We start from the raw sequence: 17,751 nt of genomic DNA on the forward strand, positions 1-17,751 counted from the left end.
TTTGTCTCTGGAGCTTCCAGAAGTACATTTATCCCTCATGGAGAAACAGTGGGCAGCACAAGGTAAGGCATGTGATTGCCATTTGAAAGAACTCCTTTATTCGTCCAAATAAGTTGAATAACAGGTTGACTTAGGGTTTCTCTGGTGGCTCAGAGGGTAAAGACCTGACTGCAGTGCGGGGAAACCGGATTTGACCCCTGGGTCGGGAAGATCCCCTGGAGAAGGAAATATCAACTCACTCCAGTATTCTTGCCTGGAGAATCCCATGAACAGAGGAGCCTGGCAGGCTACAGTCCATGGGGTTGCAAAGAGTCAGACACGGCTGAGCGACTTTCACTTAGGTGCTGCGCTGAGTGTGTGACTAGACTTACTGATATCCTCCTTCTGGTAGATCAGTATAGCTCCAGTCTGTACCCTGGGGCGAGTGTGGGGCCGTCTCCTATACTCAGAAGTCCATGGATGTCAAAAGCATAGATTCACCAAATCTACTATTAAAAAACTGCCACGGTTCTGTGAGCTGAGGAGGAACCAGAAGAATTCACTATTTACAAAATAGGCTCTCATCATTCACTTGGAGCTCTGCGCAGCCTAACGGAGAGAGCTGCCACTCGGGCAGGTTAAGTGTCGGTTTCCTCAGCTCTAGCAGGAGGAGACTCCACCATGGTACGGGACTCACAAACGGCCATGCAGCAGCTGACTCGATTCTACCCAAGTCCTAGCTGCAACGATACTATGGGGATTAATGTGAGCAGTTATCAGAAACAGGAATACACCTTTCACTCATCCTTCTGGATTCGGTGTAACAGATACCTAGATATCAGACATACACAGACACACACACACACAGAGTGAGGCAGAGGGGAAGCCAGGGATGATCCGCTTTGACAGAGAGAAATCCCTTCTCTTGGTTTGATTTCTCAGGTTTCCCATTCTCTTGTGGTTGCAAGAGAATGCAGCTCTGCACAATGTTTTAAAAACTGAAGTTCAGTCAAATTAAATTAGCTTTGAAGATACTTTGAGGGATTAATAATTTATACTGGAGGAAGTTGCAATACCTGGAGGGTCATTAACCCAAGGATTCTTTCCACTGACAACCACACTCTGGTGAGCCAGAGTCAGAATCTACCCTCAACACAAAAAAACAGGTGCTGGGGGGTGGGGCCAGAAGACTGGGACAGGCACAGGGGTCCTGGTTCCTGGAAACAGTGGAACATGAAGCTGGATTCTTAGAAACTCTGAAAAGGTGAGCTTGCCATCAACCTATGATAGAAAACCTTGTTTTTATTTTTTATTTCAGCAATAAAAAAATGTTATATTTTATTTCATATTTAATATATTATATAAATATATAATTGATATATGAATATATAACTATATAAATTATAGATAATTTATTTTATGTTTTATTTCACCAATTTTACTTCGGCAAGACACGAGGAAATTTCACACGGGGTCCCTGTGGATTAGATGGAAAAATGGCTAGAAGGTGACAGCAAACTCGGTTACTGCTTCTATCAGTGATTCAGGGGAAGGCAGGAGAGGCATGCTTCTCCCGCAAGACACGCAGACGTGTCATGAGTAGTTACTGCTCGTCAGACCCCGACAGGCCTGAGGGTGGGTAAAGGAGGACTATCAGGGAGGACTTCCCTGGTGGTCCAGTGGTTGAGAGTCTGCCTTGCAATGCAGGAGATGCGGGTGTGATCTCTGATCTGGAAACTACGATCCCACCTGCATGGAGCAACTAAGCCTGAGCACCACAACTGGAGAGCCTGTGCGCGGCGATGAAAAACACTGCGTGATAACAACGAAGATTCCACAAACCTCGACTAAGACCCGACGTGGCCAAACAAGTAAATATTAAAATAAAAAGGGAATATGAGTCACTACTCCTTGGAGAAGCAGCCAGGCTGGATGGAGAGAGCACACAGAGGGTTGAAATCCTGCCTGACCACCAGCGCCACGACCTTGGGTGAAGTAACAAAACCTCTTTAAGCCGCTCCTTTCCCTCACCTGCAGCAGGGGGATCACCTTTCAAGGTTACAGGGAGGGCTGTTTTGCAGAACAGTATGGGTTCTGCTACAAAGTACAGCTCATGGGTCATACTATCCTGAGGGCAACAGTTCAAAGGTCAGGACAGAATTAGGACACACATACACGGACAGACAGCGGCTAGAATCAAAGGCCCAAATGCACAATATAAAATTACATTAATTAATATGTAGCCCGGCAGAAAAGTGGGGTAGAGAAGCATGGTTTGGCACTAGTTCAAGCAAAAGCAAGCGAAACCTTAGAGTATGAGCTGCCTTCCACCACTTTCAAGCTACGTACAGATGCTTTGAAGTTCACACTAGGGCTCGCTCCTCGTGCTGTTTCGATCTTACCAGGGGAACGGTCCTAGGTTTTGACTCTGGCATTTTAATAAAGACAGTGGCAAAGTGAAATGGGCAGCACAAAGGTGCAAAAAAACAAAAAAGGAGGTGAAAGTTTAGAAACAATGAACTATAAGGGATGGCTGGAAGAACAGGGTCTATTTGTCCTGAAACGGGATCTGAGTTTCGGGTTTCCAACAAAGGAACATTTGAACTGAATCAACTTCAGTTTTCAGTTCACTGGGAAGACCCAGTGAAGGACAGTTCCACGAGTCTCCCTCCTAGGTCCTGCCGAGGAACGCCCTGCCCCGGGCATAGAGAGCGGGCAGACCACGGCTGCCTGGGGACCTTAAATCACAGTGCGGGGAGCGTGCCGCCCCCCTCCTGATGCAGGAGTTGATGCTGGAACACTGGTTAACACCCAGCCTTGTGGAGCCCAGCTCAGCCTCCATCTAGCTAGACCGAAGGGTCCATCCTTATGCTCATCAATTTCACCTGGAAAAACTCTGCATCGAGGCCAAGAATTTCCTGGCATTCACAGGGTCCCGAGGCTGAGCTTTTGGTGTACTGAGGGAACAGGAGTCTGGAAGAGTTCCAGAGGTGGGGCTCTCTCTCTCCCTCTGGGGACCCCACGTCCCCCCACCCCCAGGAACTTACCGCCAGGTACTGCGGGGTGAGGCCGCCCAGACCCGTCAGGTTCCCCCAGGTGGCAGTGTTGAGCTGCTGCATCTGCTGCGCCAGTTGCTGCTGGAGGCGCCTTTGCTCCTTGTCCTTCTGCGTATCCGCGAACTTCACCACGATCGGTGAAGAGCAGCCCTGTGGTCAGACACAGCGGAAAGTGAAGAGGGGGTTACAGCCTGGTCCACTGGGCTCGGGACACTCAGTCAGCGTGGGGCCTAGCTTTCTGAACGACTGCAGCAGAGGGGCCGAGCCGGGCTGGTTTTTAAGTGGTTTGATGGTCCTTCGTCTTCTCTGAATAGCACCATCAACAGAATATTATTCCAGGGTCTGTCACTGGTGTCTCTGGGGCTCTGGTGCTTGAAGAAGCCATTTTGCTCTCGTGATCTGCTTATTACACTGCCTCGCCTTCTCTCTTCAGGGGTCTTCCTTCCACCATCCCAGGACCTCCTCAGGGACAAGAGACCTGATCACTGGCCCTTAATTAAGCTTCATGGTTCATTTGTCTGAAAGATGGACTCGTCGTGGTGTGTCTGTCTGTTGCTATGTGTAACCAGGGCACGAAGAGGGGGAGACGTAATGGGAGTGAGAGTGCCTGTCATTCACGTCTTTTTTTTTTTTTCCCCCACTCTTTTCCAATGCTCAGTTAAGCATTTTTAAACTTTGGAATGGTGGGAATTACATCGACCCAGTAATATAATTGGGAGCAGTGGGTTTCATTTTTAGGAACGTGGATGAAGGAAGGAGATATTCAGGGAACGCAGGCATGAACCGATGTCCCTGTCCCCATGTTTTTAGAAAGGTCTCCTCCTTCTCTACCACATCTAATCTATCACTAATCCCAGGCTACTGCAAACCAAAAATGAAATATCAGGATTGTGTTCTAGTCCAGGGAGGTGGAGATTTCAAATGGGAGGTGGATATTTCTACTTGGCTTCTTTTCCTAATCAATCTTGCTGTTCTAGGAGCTTCTGTTCACGTTCATTTCCTTTAAAAGGCAGGATCAGGGGTAGTGAGTTAGAAATGGCCATAGGTTATATAACAGGACCAGCATCTTTGAGATGGAGGTGGTCCTTAGGGAAAGTAAGGGCCTAACACCCCAGGCAGGAGGACTTCCTTTTAAAATCACTTTTCAACATTCGCCACTTGGTAAACACTCAGTGGAAACCAATTGGTTTCCCTCTCCATACAGCTTACTACACATTCCATCACAATTAAAGCTGTGAAATTTTGCTGAGAAAAAAGAAGTTAATTCTACCCAAGTGATTAAAAAAAAACAAACTTTTATTGAAACTCAGCATGATAACAGACTCTCTCTTCTATCAGAAATTTAATATTCCTATTTAAATGAGCTTTCCCCTTCCCTTTGGGTTAATTTTTCTTTCTCTTAGAAAACAAAGTTGCATTTTTTTTCTTGTCACCTTGGGTAGTTCCTGGGGATGGAGCTATGCATAGATGAGGCAATCATGCCCGTTATTAACCCCCAAAATGTGGGAAAAGTGAGGTGACTGGCTGTTGAACCTCCAGTGGATTGATCTTCAGCTCTGGGGGTCAGAGTCACAACCCAGGATGTTAAGAGTCAATAAACTAAATAAAAGTAACATTTCCACCATTAAAAAAAAAATCTCTACTTTATTTTTCTTTGTCTGCTCTGTATTTTAGTTCTTCATCATTTTAAAGAGAGCAAAACCACTTTGAAGATGGAAATTACAGAGAGCAAGAGTTTTGCATGGAAAGGGTTGTTATTCTATCAAATTCATTCTGTAACAAATTATAGCATCTCCTCCTAACAGTTCTCTTATGGTTGACTTTTTTTCTTCCTTAAATACCAGAAAATGATATAAAAGCAGAAAATCAGGCCAATGATTATAGCTCAAAAAATGACTTGTACAAATTATGAAAGGGAAAAAGAGGGTGGGCAGAGATTGGAGGAAGGTGGGAAAAATCAAGGTACCGTATAAAATTAATGACTTCTTTTTCTTTAAAGAATGTGTTCATTTAAACTTTAACAGTCACATCATTTTGTATTTGTATCTCTTAGATCATACATCTTGGTTGAAGATGTGAGCCAGAGTCCTAAAAATAATGTCATTAATTAAAAAAAAAGAAAACAAACTTCAGTTATACAACTCTAATGAGACTGCATAATAGATAATCTTCCATTTAAATGTCAATATTTTTGAATTAAACAATAAATTTTAGTGTCTAAGGGCCTCTCTGATTAAGCATGGATGTCCATATTTAAAAACAAGTGCATCAGATCTGATTTCTGATAAGAGCGATATTAACAAAGGATAAACGACTTCTGAAGAATAAATACGCCCCATTCTCTATAGCAAATTCTTTTCCTTCTGAGAGCCTGTTATTTTTTCGGTTTGGGTTCATACCCAGTTCTGCTGTATTTTCTCGTGTTCTCCGTCCGTAGGGACGCACAGAACACAGTCCTCCCATTCGGGTGGGGAGCCCTGGGTGAGGGTACTGGGGCGGCAGTGTTTCCAACAGGGCTGAGATAGCTGGGGTGAAAAAAATAATCTAAGGTGAGACCCATCAGGAACAGATCACTCCATCACAGGAAATAAAAATGTTTAAGAGTGAAACACATATGTATATCAAGACTTTCTTTTTCTTAACAGTCCTTTTGTTTTCATTTCCAGGCTGATCTGCAGCTGGAAACCAGGCTGATCCACCGTAGTGGAGCTGCCCAAGGTAAGAGAAGGGCGGGGGATGAGGGTGGGAGGGGAACAAATGCATGATCACATGTGTAACTGCTTGTTGTTTGAGACTGGATTCCTAGATATTTCAAATCCCGCTAATTCTCTCTTATTGTGGCCGACTTTCACCTGAGCTTGCCTTCACGTAGGGGGGTGTGAGTGCCTTAAAAATGCATTGCACTGAAAGGAAAACACAGTGATTATATAAGGTATGTTAGGAATACTGAAGTCAAAAGGAAGTCTGAAAAAGACAATAGGCTTTGCAATGCTATCAAAACTCAGAAAAGTACAGTAAACATTGAATGACAATGCCATGCACACTCTCGTCCCCCACACTTCCACCCACCCTTCTGCTCCCTAGAAAAAGTTTGCCCACAGAACAAGACCCAGAAAGATCACTGAGCTCCCGGCATGCTTCGGGAGATGCAGCATGGCCAAAAAAAATAAAACAAAAAAAACCGAACAACAAAAAAATTAAAACCCCCCGCAAAAGTGGAGGCAAAAAAGAAGCTCAAACAATAGAGAACTTTTGGCACATTAAATAAAACTGAAAAAAAAAAAATTCTTTTTTTCTTTCAAAAGATGAAAAACATAACTTGAGGTAATAGTACAAAGCCACCTCCAGAAAAGATCACCCATACACAAAGATACAGTTTACATGATACAGCAGAACATGCACTCCCAAAGGATTCTATCAGACAATACAGAGTAAGGAACTGCATATCACTCTTGGAATGCTTTTGTGCAAAATCCTGAAAGGCCATGACCCGAATCACAGACTCAAAGGACAGAGCCGTCGTCTACATTTGTGGGCCCATGCCAGCGTATTTCTCTTCCCCCAAAGCCACTGTGTCTCTCGTTAGGAGATCACATTGGAGCCTTCGCGTTTCTTGGTTACTGTTTTTATTTTTTTTTTTTAGCAAGGGGGCAAATCTAATTTTCGGGGCGGGGGGGCGGCTCTCATACATGAACATTTGCGCTGGTTCCGTCTTGTAGGAGAAGTCTTAACTTTCTCCGACACTGCTGATGCCAAAACAATTGTTTGTCTTGATTAAAGGTCACTTGACCTCACATTTAAAAAGAAGACAAAAAGAAATGAAAGAACGCTGTGACTGAGCACGGGGCCCACTGCAATTTGGAATGGGGGCTGTTAGCGTTCAACCCATCCCACCCTGGCGGCTGGCCAATGGGCTTGTTCCCTGAGGGGCACAAAGATGCCCGGGTTAAATGGCATCATGAACTTTACATGGCAGGACCTGGGCCACCGCAATAAAAGGCTCAGAAAAGAATGCAGAGCAAGTGGAAGGTTTCACTAGGTGCGTTTCCAGTCATTAGGGGAAAAACTCAGAGAGGAGAGAGAGAGGGAGGGAGAAGAAAGTGGGGCGGGGGGAGAGAGATTAAGGGAGGAGGAGTATGAATGAATGAAGAGAAAGGTGGTGAAAGTTTACATCTGTGATTGTCATGTGAACAATCCACACAGGAGAGAATCGCTTTCCATTCCCCACCATTTGCACAAAGAAAACAAAGAGAGGGCAGATGATACAGTACCTCCATGGTCTGAGACTGATGCATGGCTTTGATTGCATTCTGTGCCATTGCCCTTGTAGAAAATGTGACAAACGCACAGCCTGTGGGAAACAAGGGGACAGGGAGCAGGAAAGACAAAAAACAACAAGACAAAAGGTTTGGACGCTTGTTAAACCAACACAGTCTACGAGAACTGCCACAGGACGACACTGTTCTCAGTAGTACATGAAATCAACAACTTCTCTCTTTGGTTTTAATCTCATGTTGCTTTTTTACTTACAGTGCTGACTTGCTAATCTGACCAAAGCAGAGAGATTTACTGATGGATTAGTTTATTTATTTTTAGAATGCAGTCCAGGGAAAGGAGGCTGGGTACTCTTTTTTTTTTTAAGTTTTTTTAGCCACAGGTTTGAAATGCGCAAGACCTACTTTGCATTTTCTAAAATAAAGAGTTGCAATTTTACATTTTCTCCTTGGCTGACTATCATGACTGAGGGCATCCACCCATTCTGGTTCTATATTGCAAATGGGAGCCTTGATTTTTAAGCAGCCAATAATAAAATCCTCACACCCGGGGCAAATTAGCAAAGAGATTCCAATAGCTTGAAATGTCAGCAAATAAATATACTTCATCTTTTCTGGGTGGTTTAAAAATTAGATATATGTATAAATACACATTCATGTTACTTAAATGCAAATAAATATACCCAAATCCTGTACAAACTATTTAGTAACTGTTAATGATGAACAAAAACAAACCCCCTATTAACAAATGCGCCATTACTCTGGGAATATTCAACAGTGCATATAAAGTAAAATGTAAACATTTGCATTGGATTTGTTATTTGTATCAAATCTTCATGACTTCTGAAAGTTGCAACTTGCGGTTTCTATCAGAGACTGGACCTCAAGTGGAACATACACAAGACAAGGCACATTTCTCTGAATGTCTCCCCTGAGGCCCACTGAACCCTCCTTGGCTATTTTTTCTTTTTTTTTTTCCGGCTGTAAAATAACTAGCATCCATAGGACTCCTTGTGGCAGTGTCAGCTACCATGCAGGTCACCGCTCCAACTACATGGCTCACTGCCCTTTCCACTAATAAAAACACTGCCTTCTAAAATTTACATTTTATTTATCATGCACCCTTGGGCTTCTCAGAGAAAAAGACTGTGAAATTAATGCAGATTCAGGCTGATTTTATAATAATACCACGGCACACTAAAAGCTTAGCTAAAGCAATGCAGACTATTTCACTTATGATCTCTAATGACTTTAAAAGTGCATTGATTTTCAGCTTCTTTAGCCTTGCACAGTTTGAACTTAGGTATCAGAGAATAATTTAGTGTTCCACTCAATTGCCTCAAAACATTATTATTATTGCTACTTAAAAAGATTTGCAAATGAAGCAGATCTAAACACTGAGGGGCCAAAGCCTGTCATCTCAGAGTGAGCGCACAGAAGTGGAATTCTGGCACCCACTGCATGAGATGGGTGCCTCTATGGCCAAGAAGCCAAGCAGAAAACTCTACATCTCAACAACCAGTGCGTGGCTCGGTGCATGGGAGTCACTGTGGGGGCCATCGAATACATTTTCTCTGTTTGCTCTGCATGTGTACCTGGTGAGATTATCAAGTCAATACTGTATTAGCACTTTTTCATCCAACAGCAATAAGAGAAAGCAATGCCTGCCCACACCCCCAAAGCACAACAACATCCAGTCATGAAAAAAAGTCAATGCATTTTTTTTTTTTTTTTGCATCATGCGGTAAGTTTTAATACACAAAAACTCTCAGTACATGGGAGGTTCATCTCATTCACCTCTACGTTAAGCTGTCCTAATGAAGCCTGCAGTCTAGCTCACTAAGAATGCCACGCTATTCCTTAGTTCTTCCGACGTTACAGCAGCTGGTGAAGCTGTTTGAGCGTGGTGCCTCTATCTAGACTGGCTGTGGTTTCTGTCATCAACAGAAGCAGCTGGGCGGCCTCCTCTAAGGCATCTAGATGAGATGATGTGTGTAATGCCGTGAGAGACCTACGGCGGGACCTCTGCTGGCTCCATACTGAAATGTACTCAGCTCCAAGATGAGAGAGTCCCAAATTCACCATCCGTTTCAAAGTAATATCTCTTGAAGACTGTGATTATCACTGACACTATTAGCAGGGGAAATAAGACCGGGAGATTTTTCTTTCTTATCTGGAGACTGCAGGAGAGGCACAGGAAATCATCTAATGGAGGCAGATCTGAAACCATGGGCTAACTCTGCTTCATTCACTTTGCTCTTATTATCTGGGGGCATGTGCCAAACTGAGTGTCCAAGCGGAGGTTCAGAATGCATAAAAAAACATGTAAAATGTCAACAAAAATCAATAAGGCACAGTATATGCATTTACTACAGTTTCAGAGCAAGCAGAACTTTTGTTAACTTCAGGAGAAAGATCTAGCAATTAACAGGTCTCTAAAGAAAACTCTAGCAGGAGAACAATGAAGTGATCTCTCTATAAACTTGAACCATTCATTGCCCTTTGCGCTATGAAACCTGCAATTAAAAGCTTGACTGATGCCTCTAATTATACAGTCCTCATCCCCTCCCAAAAAATGACCTGACAAATCTGACGACTTCCTTAACCTTTTAATTCTGTCGGCAGCAGTGCAGTGAGAGGAAACCTGTCTCCTAGGGGCTCTGTCAAGTTCCACGCTCTGTGCTGTGCTCAGTTACTTAAGGGAGAAAAACGACTGTGTCATTTATAAAAGGGGAGCACGTGTCTGTTTGCCGCTCTGGATAAAGTCAAGCAACTTCAGAACCAGATGTTCCACGGGCTGGTAGCTTGTTAACCTTTGCAACGTCTCTAAAACAGGAGGGTGTGGGTAGTCCTGTGACTAGATTCATTTTGTTTTCAGCACCACGGAAGACACTGGCTTTGGAGTGAGCCCTCACATCTGTGGCTTTTCACTAACACAGGGTCACTCGAGTGCCTACGGTCAAAATGGGATGGCGCCTTCTTCCACAAGGCAATCAGATGACTTTCCACTGGACAGAAATGTCTTAGGTCCACTGTCCCCCTTCTCTTTCTACAAGTGAGCTTCTGGGTACAGTGAAGTCCACTGGGTTTCAACAGGACAAGTGCTCTGATTTTACAGGGTCAGCCCTCAACTGTTCTAGGCTGTCACACAGCTGGCAAAATGCAGGAGAACTTCGATTTTGGGGAAAAAATACTGGTACCAGGATAATGAAGCTACTTTTGGTGGTGGTGGTAGGGTGGGTAAGACAGCCTATATATCTTAAAGCTTCCAAATACATAATAACAAAAAATAAATAAATAAAGGCAAAAATTCCATCTGTAAATGTATCCAACCTGTAATTTACCTTGCCACTATTTATTGTCTCCACTTTCAGAGTGTCAGAGATTGCTAATAGAAAAGAAAGGAGTTGAATTTCTCTTATGACGGTGAGGCTGTCTTCCTGCCACTGGAATAGATGAATGATTGACTGGGGTAAGGTTTCTCAGAGTGATTTCCTCCTACAGACAGGATCTAAGGGGAGCACAGAGCCCTGTCGCGGAGTGGGTTTTGGTCCCCGTCTATTACACTTGTCATTTCGATTGAAAGGATGTCTTAACTCAGGTGTTCTACCTTTTCTCTAGGGTGCAAGGGAATTTTGAGAGAACTAGATGAGTTCTTGCTGTGCACCAAAGAGAGAGAGCGAGAAAGAAGAAAGGAAGGAAGGAAAAAAGCAGAGGCACTAGCACTTTTAAAAGCACATAAAATGATGCCAAGGCCTCTTGTTTTCTGCTGCTTCTGTGAAAGAGCAGCAACAGCCACTTCATTTCAACTGAAGGAAGCATAATTTAAGATAACTTGTGTGGCATGAGAAGATGTCAGCTTATGGAAAACCTGTTTATAAATTCCTCTTCAGCTGTAGGAAGATCTTAGCACAGCCAGTTTTCTTCTCTGTATCTTCTGAGCAGGATTTAAACTACTCCATGAGTAAAACACTGGAGCATCAGAATTAATACTATGATGCACAACCCTAAGGTCAGGTTTGTTTATTTAAAACTGGCATGGACAGATCGTTCATTCATGGCTCCCGAGATTGAGGGAAGGCTAGGACTTCAGAGTTGGCAAAATCTCACCCCTGAGATGAGACTGGAAGAGTATCCAGAACAGGATGACATGCGTGCTCAGTCTCTCAGTCACGTCTGACTCTGTGACCCTGTGGACTGTACCCGCCAGGCTCCTCTGTCCATGGAATTCTCCAGGCAAGAATACTGGAGTGGGTTGCCGTTTCCTACTCCAGCAGATCTTCCTGACCCAGGGACTGAACCCACATCTCCTGCATCTCCTGCATTGGCAGGTGGATTCTTTACCACTGAGCCACCTGGGTAGGATGACAAGATGCAGCTAATAACCCAGGAGGCCTCCGGCACAGGTTCCCATGTATCTGAACGTTTGGGCACCACGTGGACATGACTAAAATGTCACGATCAAAACTGAGTCCTCTCCCTGTACATGTTTTAAAAGTCAAAAGCCTACCCCCAAATTTCAGATCAGATATAATGAAAACAAATGAGGATATAATGGCTGCATCCAGACTGTGCTCACCAACATCCCTGAAAATATCGCCAATTCCTTTGTCAAGGGTTTTGGCAGGAGAATGTTGGAACATCATAAACACAGCTGGAATACTCTTAAACAAGCAGAAAGTTACCTTAAATGGCAGTGAAGATCTGACTGCAGTTCATGGGAAAGAAGAACGAAATCAACCCCTTCATTGTCTCTGAGTTAGATATTCCGTTGCCACGGTGTAGCAAGCCCGGCAGATCGTACCCAAGTCATTCAATCTGACCGTGGGATCGCAGGTGAGAATGTTTGTATTTTAGGAAACGGACACGCTCAGGTTACACTGTCCAGTATGTGTTGGTGTAGCAGTCTGAGGCTGTGCTTCTAAGAGCAGACGTCTTGTCTGGTCTGCCATGGGTGGGCTTGTGGAATCTGGCCTGCTTCTCAGTGAAGGCTCACGTGGGGGCCCTGAGAGGCAGATCTGCCATTGCAGAAAGATCTGAATCTCATGAGGGGCTGAAAAGCATTTCAAACCAGGTTTCCCAAAACGGCAGAATGGGTTACTGCCCCCAAAGAAGATGCATGTTCAGATGTGGGCACACGGTGTAAAGTGAGCAGAGTCCTGACGTCTGTTGGGTCGTTTCAACAGGCCTGGCAGGTGCCGTCCACGTGCAGACACGACAGTTTCCCTGAGGGAGAGGGCAGCATGGGAAGTCCTGTCTCAAAACACGGCACAGATCTGGGTGCCAGTGAATAACTATGGGGCCTTTAAAACAGTCTTTCCTGTCTATATGGAGGTCATGATTTTTTCTTTTTTAAACAGTGATTCTAACTGAAAGTATCATAGGACTTGATAAGTGTGAGTTTTGGCAGCTACTCTCACGTGGGGCAGGGGTACTGAATCAACAAGCCTGGAGGAACCACAGCGTAACTAACCTGCCAGGTAGGAATGTCAACTATTGACACGGCAGTAGAGGAGGAAAGACACTGGATGCCTGTTGGAGACCCAGGGCTACTAACTGGAAATGTGCACGACTCAAGGGCATCTCTCCCCTATCATAATCATGTGGTTTGATTTAAATCCTTTCTTACTGACTACTTTATACCCTGGTTTAGTATTAAAAGGTGCTTTTCAGAGCAGCCAATCTCTCATTTCATTTTTATTTATTCTGTAAACAGCTGAGCCAGCAACAGGCATGGAGACCCAGAAATGCTGAGTGTTCCTGCTCGGGAGTGCTGCTGATGGGAGATACTAATATTTGATTGAAAACTGCAATTCATTAATGAAGGCAAAATAGTAGCACGAGAGAGAATTGTTCTTTCAACAAATACACTGATTTAGGAGCAGTCCCCAGTACCCAGGAGTCGTGAAAAATGCACCACTGTCTGTCTTTATATTTCAGAACAAATGACTATAAATGAGTATTTTCTTTTTGCCATAGGGGATTCTCATCAGTTTGCTAGAAATTCAGAAATTACTTTTCTGGTGGAAAAAAGGTGGGGGGGCAAGGAGGAGGAGTCTACTCTTTATATTAAGCCAGTATTTGCATAAAATATTGAAGAAAGTGTAACTTGTTTCAGAAATAGGCTGCTTCTGGTGCCAAGTGCTGGTTCATCAACCAAATGGCAGGTTGAACTGGCCAATTTCTCTCCTCAAGTACGGTGTCTTGATGCTCTTTTCTATGAAAGTTTTGGCTGCTTTAAAATCTCAACTGCAGAAGTATCTACCATATGCTTGAGGATCTCTAGACACCGGTGCTGTTCCCATCACTGCCCCCACTGGAGAGGTGGAGACATTGAGTCAGATACTCAGTTGGTAAATCAGTAGGGGGAGAACAGAAGTCCAGCATGCCTACTTCATAGCCAAGGCCTCCATGACACCCTATGAATGGTCTGCTTCTACAAAAACGTAGGAGCACTCCCTGGCGGTCCAGCGGTTAGGGCCCCGTGCTTTCACTGCCAAAGGACCGGGTTCGATTTCTGATTGAGGAACTAGGATCCTGCAAGCTGTGGTGTGGCCAAAAAAAAGAGAAGAAGGTAATAAAAATGTGGAAGCTAACCATGCCCTATTCGAAAAGGGCACATATTTTGACTGCTGCCATCTTCATGGGAAAACTGAGGACAGAGACAGGAAAAGGAGTGGACAGCACCCCATGAGTTTCTCTGGAGAAGTTCTAGGTCTGGACCCCAGGGCCACCGACCTCCAAGGCACTGTACAGTTCACTATGACTGTCTGTTCCTTGTCCATGCGTACACCTGAGCAAATGAAAGATGCAAAGGCAACACGAAAACGTGACTGAGAATTGTAATGAGGGAGAATGGTGGTTCTTAGGACTAAACTGGCAGCAGAAAAGGGTTCACAAAAATACTCTCGTCTTTCTTGCCTATTTAATTCAGCCATGCTGTATCTCCCCCAGGCATTTGCCCTCCCGGACTGTGTGCCTATCTGCCTCTCCCGGCTGCAGCAGGACTGGATGATCTGATGTGATGATCAGCTCTCCTGGCGTGGGGGCTGCTGGGGTGCTGCAGAGGGATCCAGGATGCAAACCCTGGCAGCCTTCTGCTTGCGAGGCTATCTGGGTCCCCAGCACAGGGAGCCAGCTGGGGTGCTGCAGAGGGATCCAGGATGCAAACCCTGGCAGCCTGCTGCTTGCGAGGCTATCTGGGTCCCCAGCACAGGGAGCCAGCTGGGCTGATGCTGCTGGAGGCACAGGTGCTAAGTGACAGATTAGCTCAAGGCACTGGGTCTGCTACACAGGGACCCCGCTTGACATGGTGCCTTGCTCAGCTTTTACACTCCCATCTTTTCAGGGAGTGCTAAGCGTCATTTTCAGGCCTCCTCCTCCTCCTCTCTCTCTCTCTCTCTCTTTTTTAAAGCCACCTTCAGAAGGAAATGTAGAGATCACAAGATTGAAGTTATTCCTCCTCTTCTCATAGTTTTCCTCAACACTCCCTTTGTTTTGGGGCTCTGGGGGTGGAGGCAGGTGGAAAGCTTTTGTTCCCTGTGCCTTCGAGCAGCTGACATCGTGAAGTTTTATGTCTAAAAGTCAAAAGAACACATGTTCTTCTTCCCAGGGTGGAGAGTTTAGGTAAGACTAGGGAGGTGGGTGAACACTGGTGCCTTGATACTTAAGGCCCAAACTTTTCTTTCAACACAGGGTTCAGGACAGAGGCAGGCAGTCCAGTCCTAGAAACCAGAGATGGGGACCCGAGAGACGTTTCTAATTATCCCTGTGGAACCTGCCTTGGAAACTTCACTAATTGAATGAAATCCTCTCTGTGTTGCCAAAACAGCTTTCTTATGAGAATGGACAAATGTGTTTTACATGCACGGCTTCCTGAGGGCCTCGCTGAGCTGACTCAGGGAACTTAGATGACTGGGGACCCGGTGACAAGCCTTATGAGTGGTTTAAGGAAGGAGGTGTATGGCCTTGTCAAAGGGGGAGGTAAGTGTGGAAACAGAACCGTCATCTCCAACCACCTTGCATCACTGTTGGTGAAAATGCTGGTTTTCATCAGTGCTGGAAAGCCCAGCCTTTGCCTCTATCCTGGTGACAAAGAAGAACCTGCAATCTTCTGGATGAATTCATTTCTGTCACTTAATGGACTCTCTATGTGTAGGACTCCAGGAGGTTTGCTCCTTGCTCTAAAACCCTAACACCCTGAGACAGGCTGGGTTACTCTGAGTCTGTATCTGCTCTATGCTATGCAGGGCAATTTTTTTTCTTGCTTTATTTCTCTGTTTAGACGCCCACACCCTCAACACCTCTTCCAGGAACAGGCGGAAAGTCAGAAAACTAAGATGCAAGCGGCACACATTCTCTCTCACCCGCCATGTCTCTCCCCAACCTGTCCCCAATCTCCTCTAATCTGAGACTGAAAAGCGATGTGTAATGACAGGGCGGCCTGAGGCCTCCTGTCTGACAGTGATAACCTGAGCTAATATGCTGGCACCAGGACCTTCTTGACTCAAGAAATAAGAGGTGATCATTCCCGCCACGGTGAGAAGTTCGGGCTGGCTAAGTTCGTCCCATGGGGCGTGTCTCGGGGCGACCTCCGGCCGTGCACGGGGCTGCGTCTACCTCGGCTGGGACGCGGGGCTCCAATTAGCGCGGAAGGGCAGAGACGCTGCAGACGGCACACTCACCTCGGCTCAGCCCGTCGGGCCCCCGGAGGATCCGGCATTCTTCTATCTGGCCAAACGGAGAAAACATCACCCGGATATCATTCTCGTTACATTTCTTCGAAACCATTCCTATGAACAATTTTCTGTCTTCCACGGCTAGGAGATAGAAATAATGAATGAGCCAGGGCCATTTCATCTTACTCCTTGCAGGCAACGCTCCATCGCCACCTCCGACTGGGCCCCGAGGCTAACTCTTCAGACGCCCAGGCCACGCACAGGCCACCTCTGCCCTCCCACCCGGCCCTTCCTCAGCGTCTCAGCTCCTATTCCGACGCCAGGAGTTTGTACACTAACAAAACATCTCCAAGGGACATGGAACACTGTTTTTAAGTCCTTTCCCTCCCATTTTTAAGCAAACAGTAATATGTTCACTGAAACGGTAAAGTTCTGGGTAACTGCTAAGTGATACCCTTGCATAGCGGTATTTAGGGACACAAATTTTGTTTTGTGGTTGTGGGTGGGGGATAGATGTTCTTCTAACTTGAGTGACAGGGAAAGAGAATGGTCAGGAGAGGAAAAACAACAGAAACTGAGTGAAAAAGTGGTCAACAAAGCTTTTAACAAAGCGCTGACGGAAGAAAGCATTCTCCTTCCCCGATTTCAAACAGCTTCGTCCTCAGGGGTCCAGACGAGAACAGGAGAGAAGGGATGAGAATTTCTCCAGGGGGCTGGGCAATGGCCTTCTGTCCGTAGCACGGGCTACAGAGCCCCACCCAGGGCAGCACTCGTGGTCTGCACGTTGTGATTAAAGACGAAGGCAACTGCAGTCAGGTGAGTGGGGCTGCAGTTATTTGAGAATCTCGTGTTGGGGGTGGGCTCTGTCTCAGGGTGAAATGCATCAATAACAAAAAAAAGTACAAGGAAGGAACAATATTCTGTCCATTTGGAGGTACAATTTTTTTTTTTTTTGTGGCTGCACACAGCATGTGGGATCTTATGGGAGACCTTAGTTCCCTGGCCAGGAATCAAACCTGTGTCCCTTGAAGTGGAAGCGCAGAGTCTTAACCACTAAACCACCAGGGAAGTCTGGGACGTAGGATTCATGATGAACAGAAATGCATTTGGCTGTCAGGGCAACAACGTGCAAATTCTAACCTTGGAAGCTGACAGTGGGTAGAGATCAGGGAAGGTTTATTTCTGATGACCTAGGAGATTTCCCCCCTAAACCAATGTGCTTGAGCTCAGGATAAGAGGGTATGCTCAGTCTCAAAGGCAGAACTATTATGGATTTCAACACAGCTTTCTGTAGGAGAGTGCCAAAGATCGTCCTAGAAGCCCTCAGGGAGCAGGCTTGCTTAGTTCCCATTTTCACTTCATCTCTTAGAATAATAATAATAAAAATAATAATAAAAAATGGCCAGCTACAGCAGTACTTCAGAAAGTCCTAGCTTAAGGGATCCTTTTATATCTGTATTATAATCTTGTCATTGCGATTTAATTGGCTTTCATTCCTGTTTCTCTTACTCTTTCCCTGGACAGTAAGTATCTCATTATCCTCTAACTGGCAAGAGTGTATTTGAGACTTGCCAGGGCCAATTGCTTCAGGTACTGAAGTCAGACTCCGTGATCTGTGTCTTCCAGGAGCTGGAACGGGCGATCTGTTGATGTAATGGAGACAGACTGGTTTCCTCCGAAGCAACGCGAATCCAGGGGAGCTCGGCAGGAAGGGGGAAGTCTGGTCTGTGATGTCCACCCCAGTAGCTAAAGCCGCCTGTGGCC

At 45.4% G+C, this 17,751-nt stretch overlaps 1 protein-coding gene across 17 annotated transcripts in view; it reads right to left on the minus strand.

Moving 5' to 3' along the window:
- The window catches only part of CELF2 (CUGBP Elav-like family member 2), a 565,824-nt gene that overhangs the window by 46,714 nt on the left and 501,359 nt on the right, over nt 1-17,751 (minus strand). For all 17 annotated transcript variants that reach the window (XM_025264691.3, XM_025264694.3, XM_044928249.2 and 14 more), the window contains 3 exons: nt 15,994-16,128; nt 7,307-7,386; nt 3,027-3,185 (listed from right to left, as the gene is read on the minus strand). In XM_025264691.3, the coding sequence (XP_025120476.1) occupies nt 3,027-3,185; nt 7,307-7,386; nt 15,994-16,128 (374 nt within the window). The remainder of the gene's footprint in view (nt 1-3,026; nt 3,186-7,306; nt 7,387-15,993; nt 16,129-17,751) is intronic.

This window comes from Bubalus bubalis, chromosome 14, assembly GCF_019923935.1.
Source record: "Bubalus bubalis isolate 160015118507 breed Murrah chromosome 14, NDDB_SH_1, whole genome shotgun sequence".
In the NCBI taxonomy this organism is placed as follows: Eukaryota; Metazoa; Chordata; class Mammalia; order Artiodactyla; family Bovidae; genus Bubalus; species Bubalus bubalis.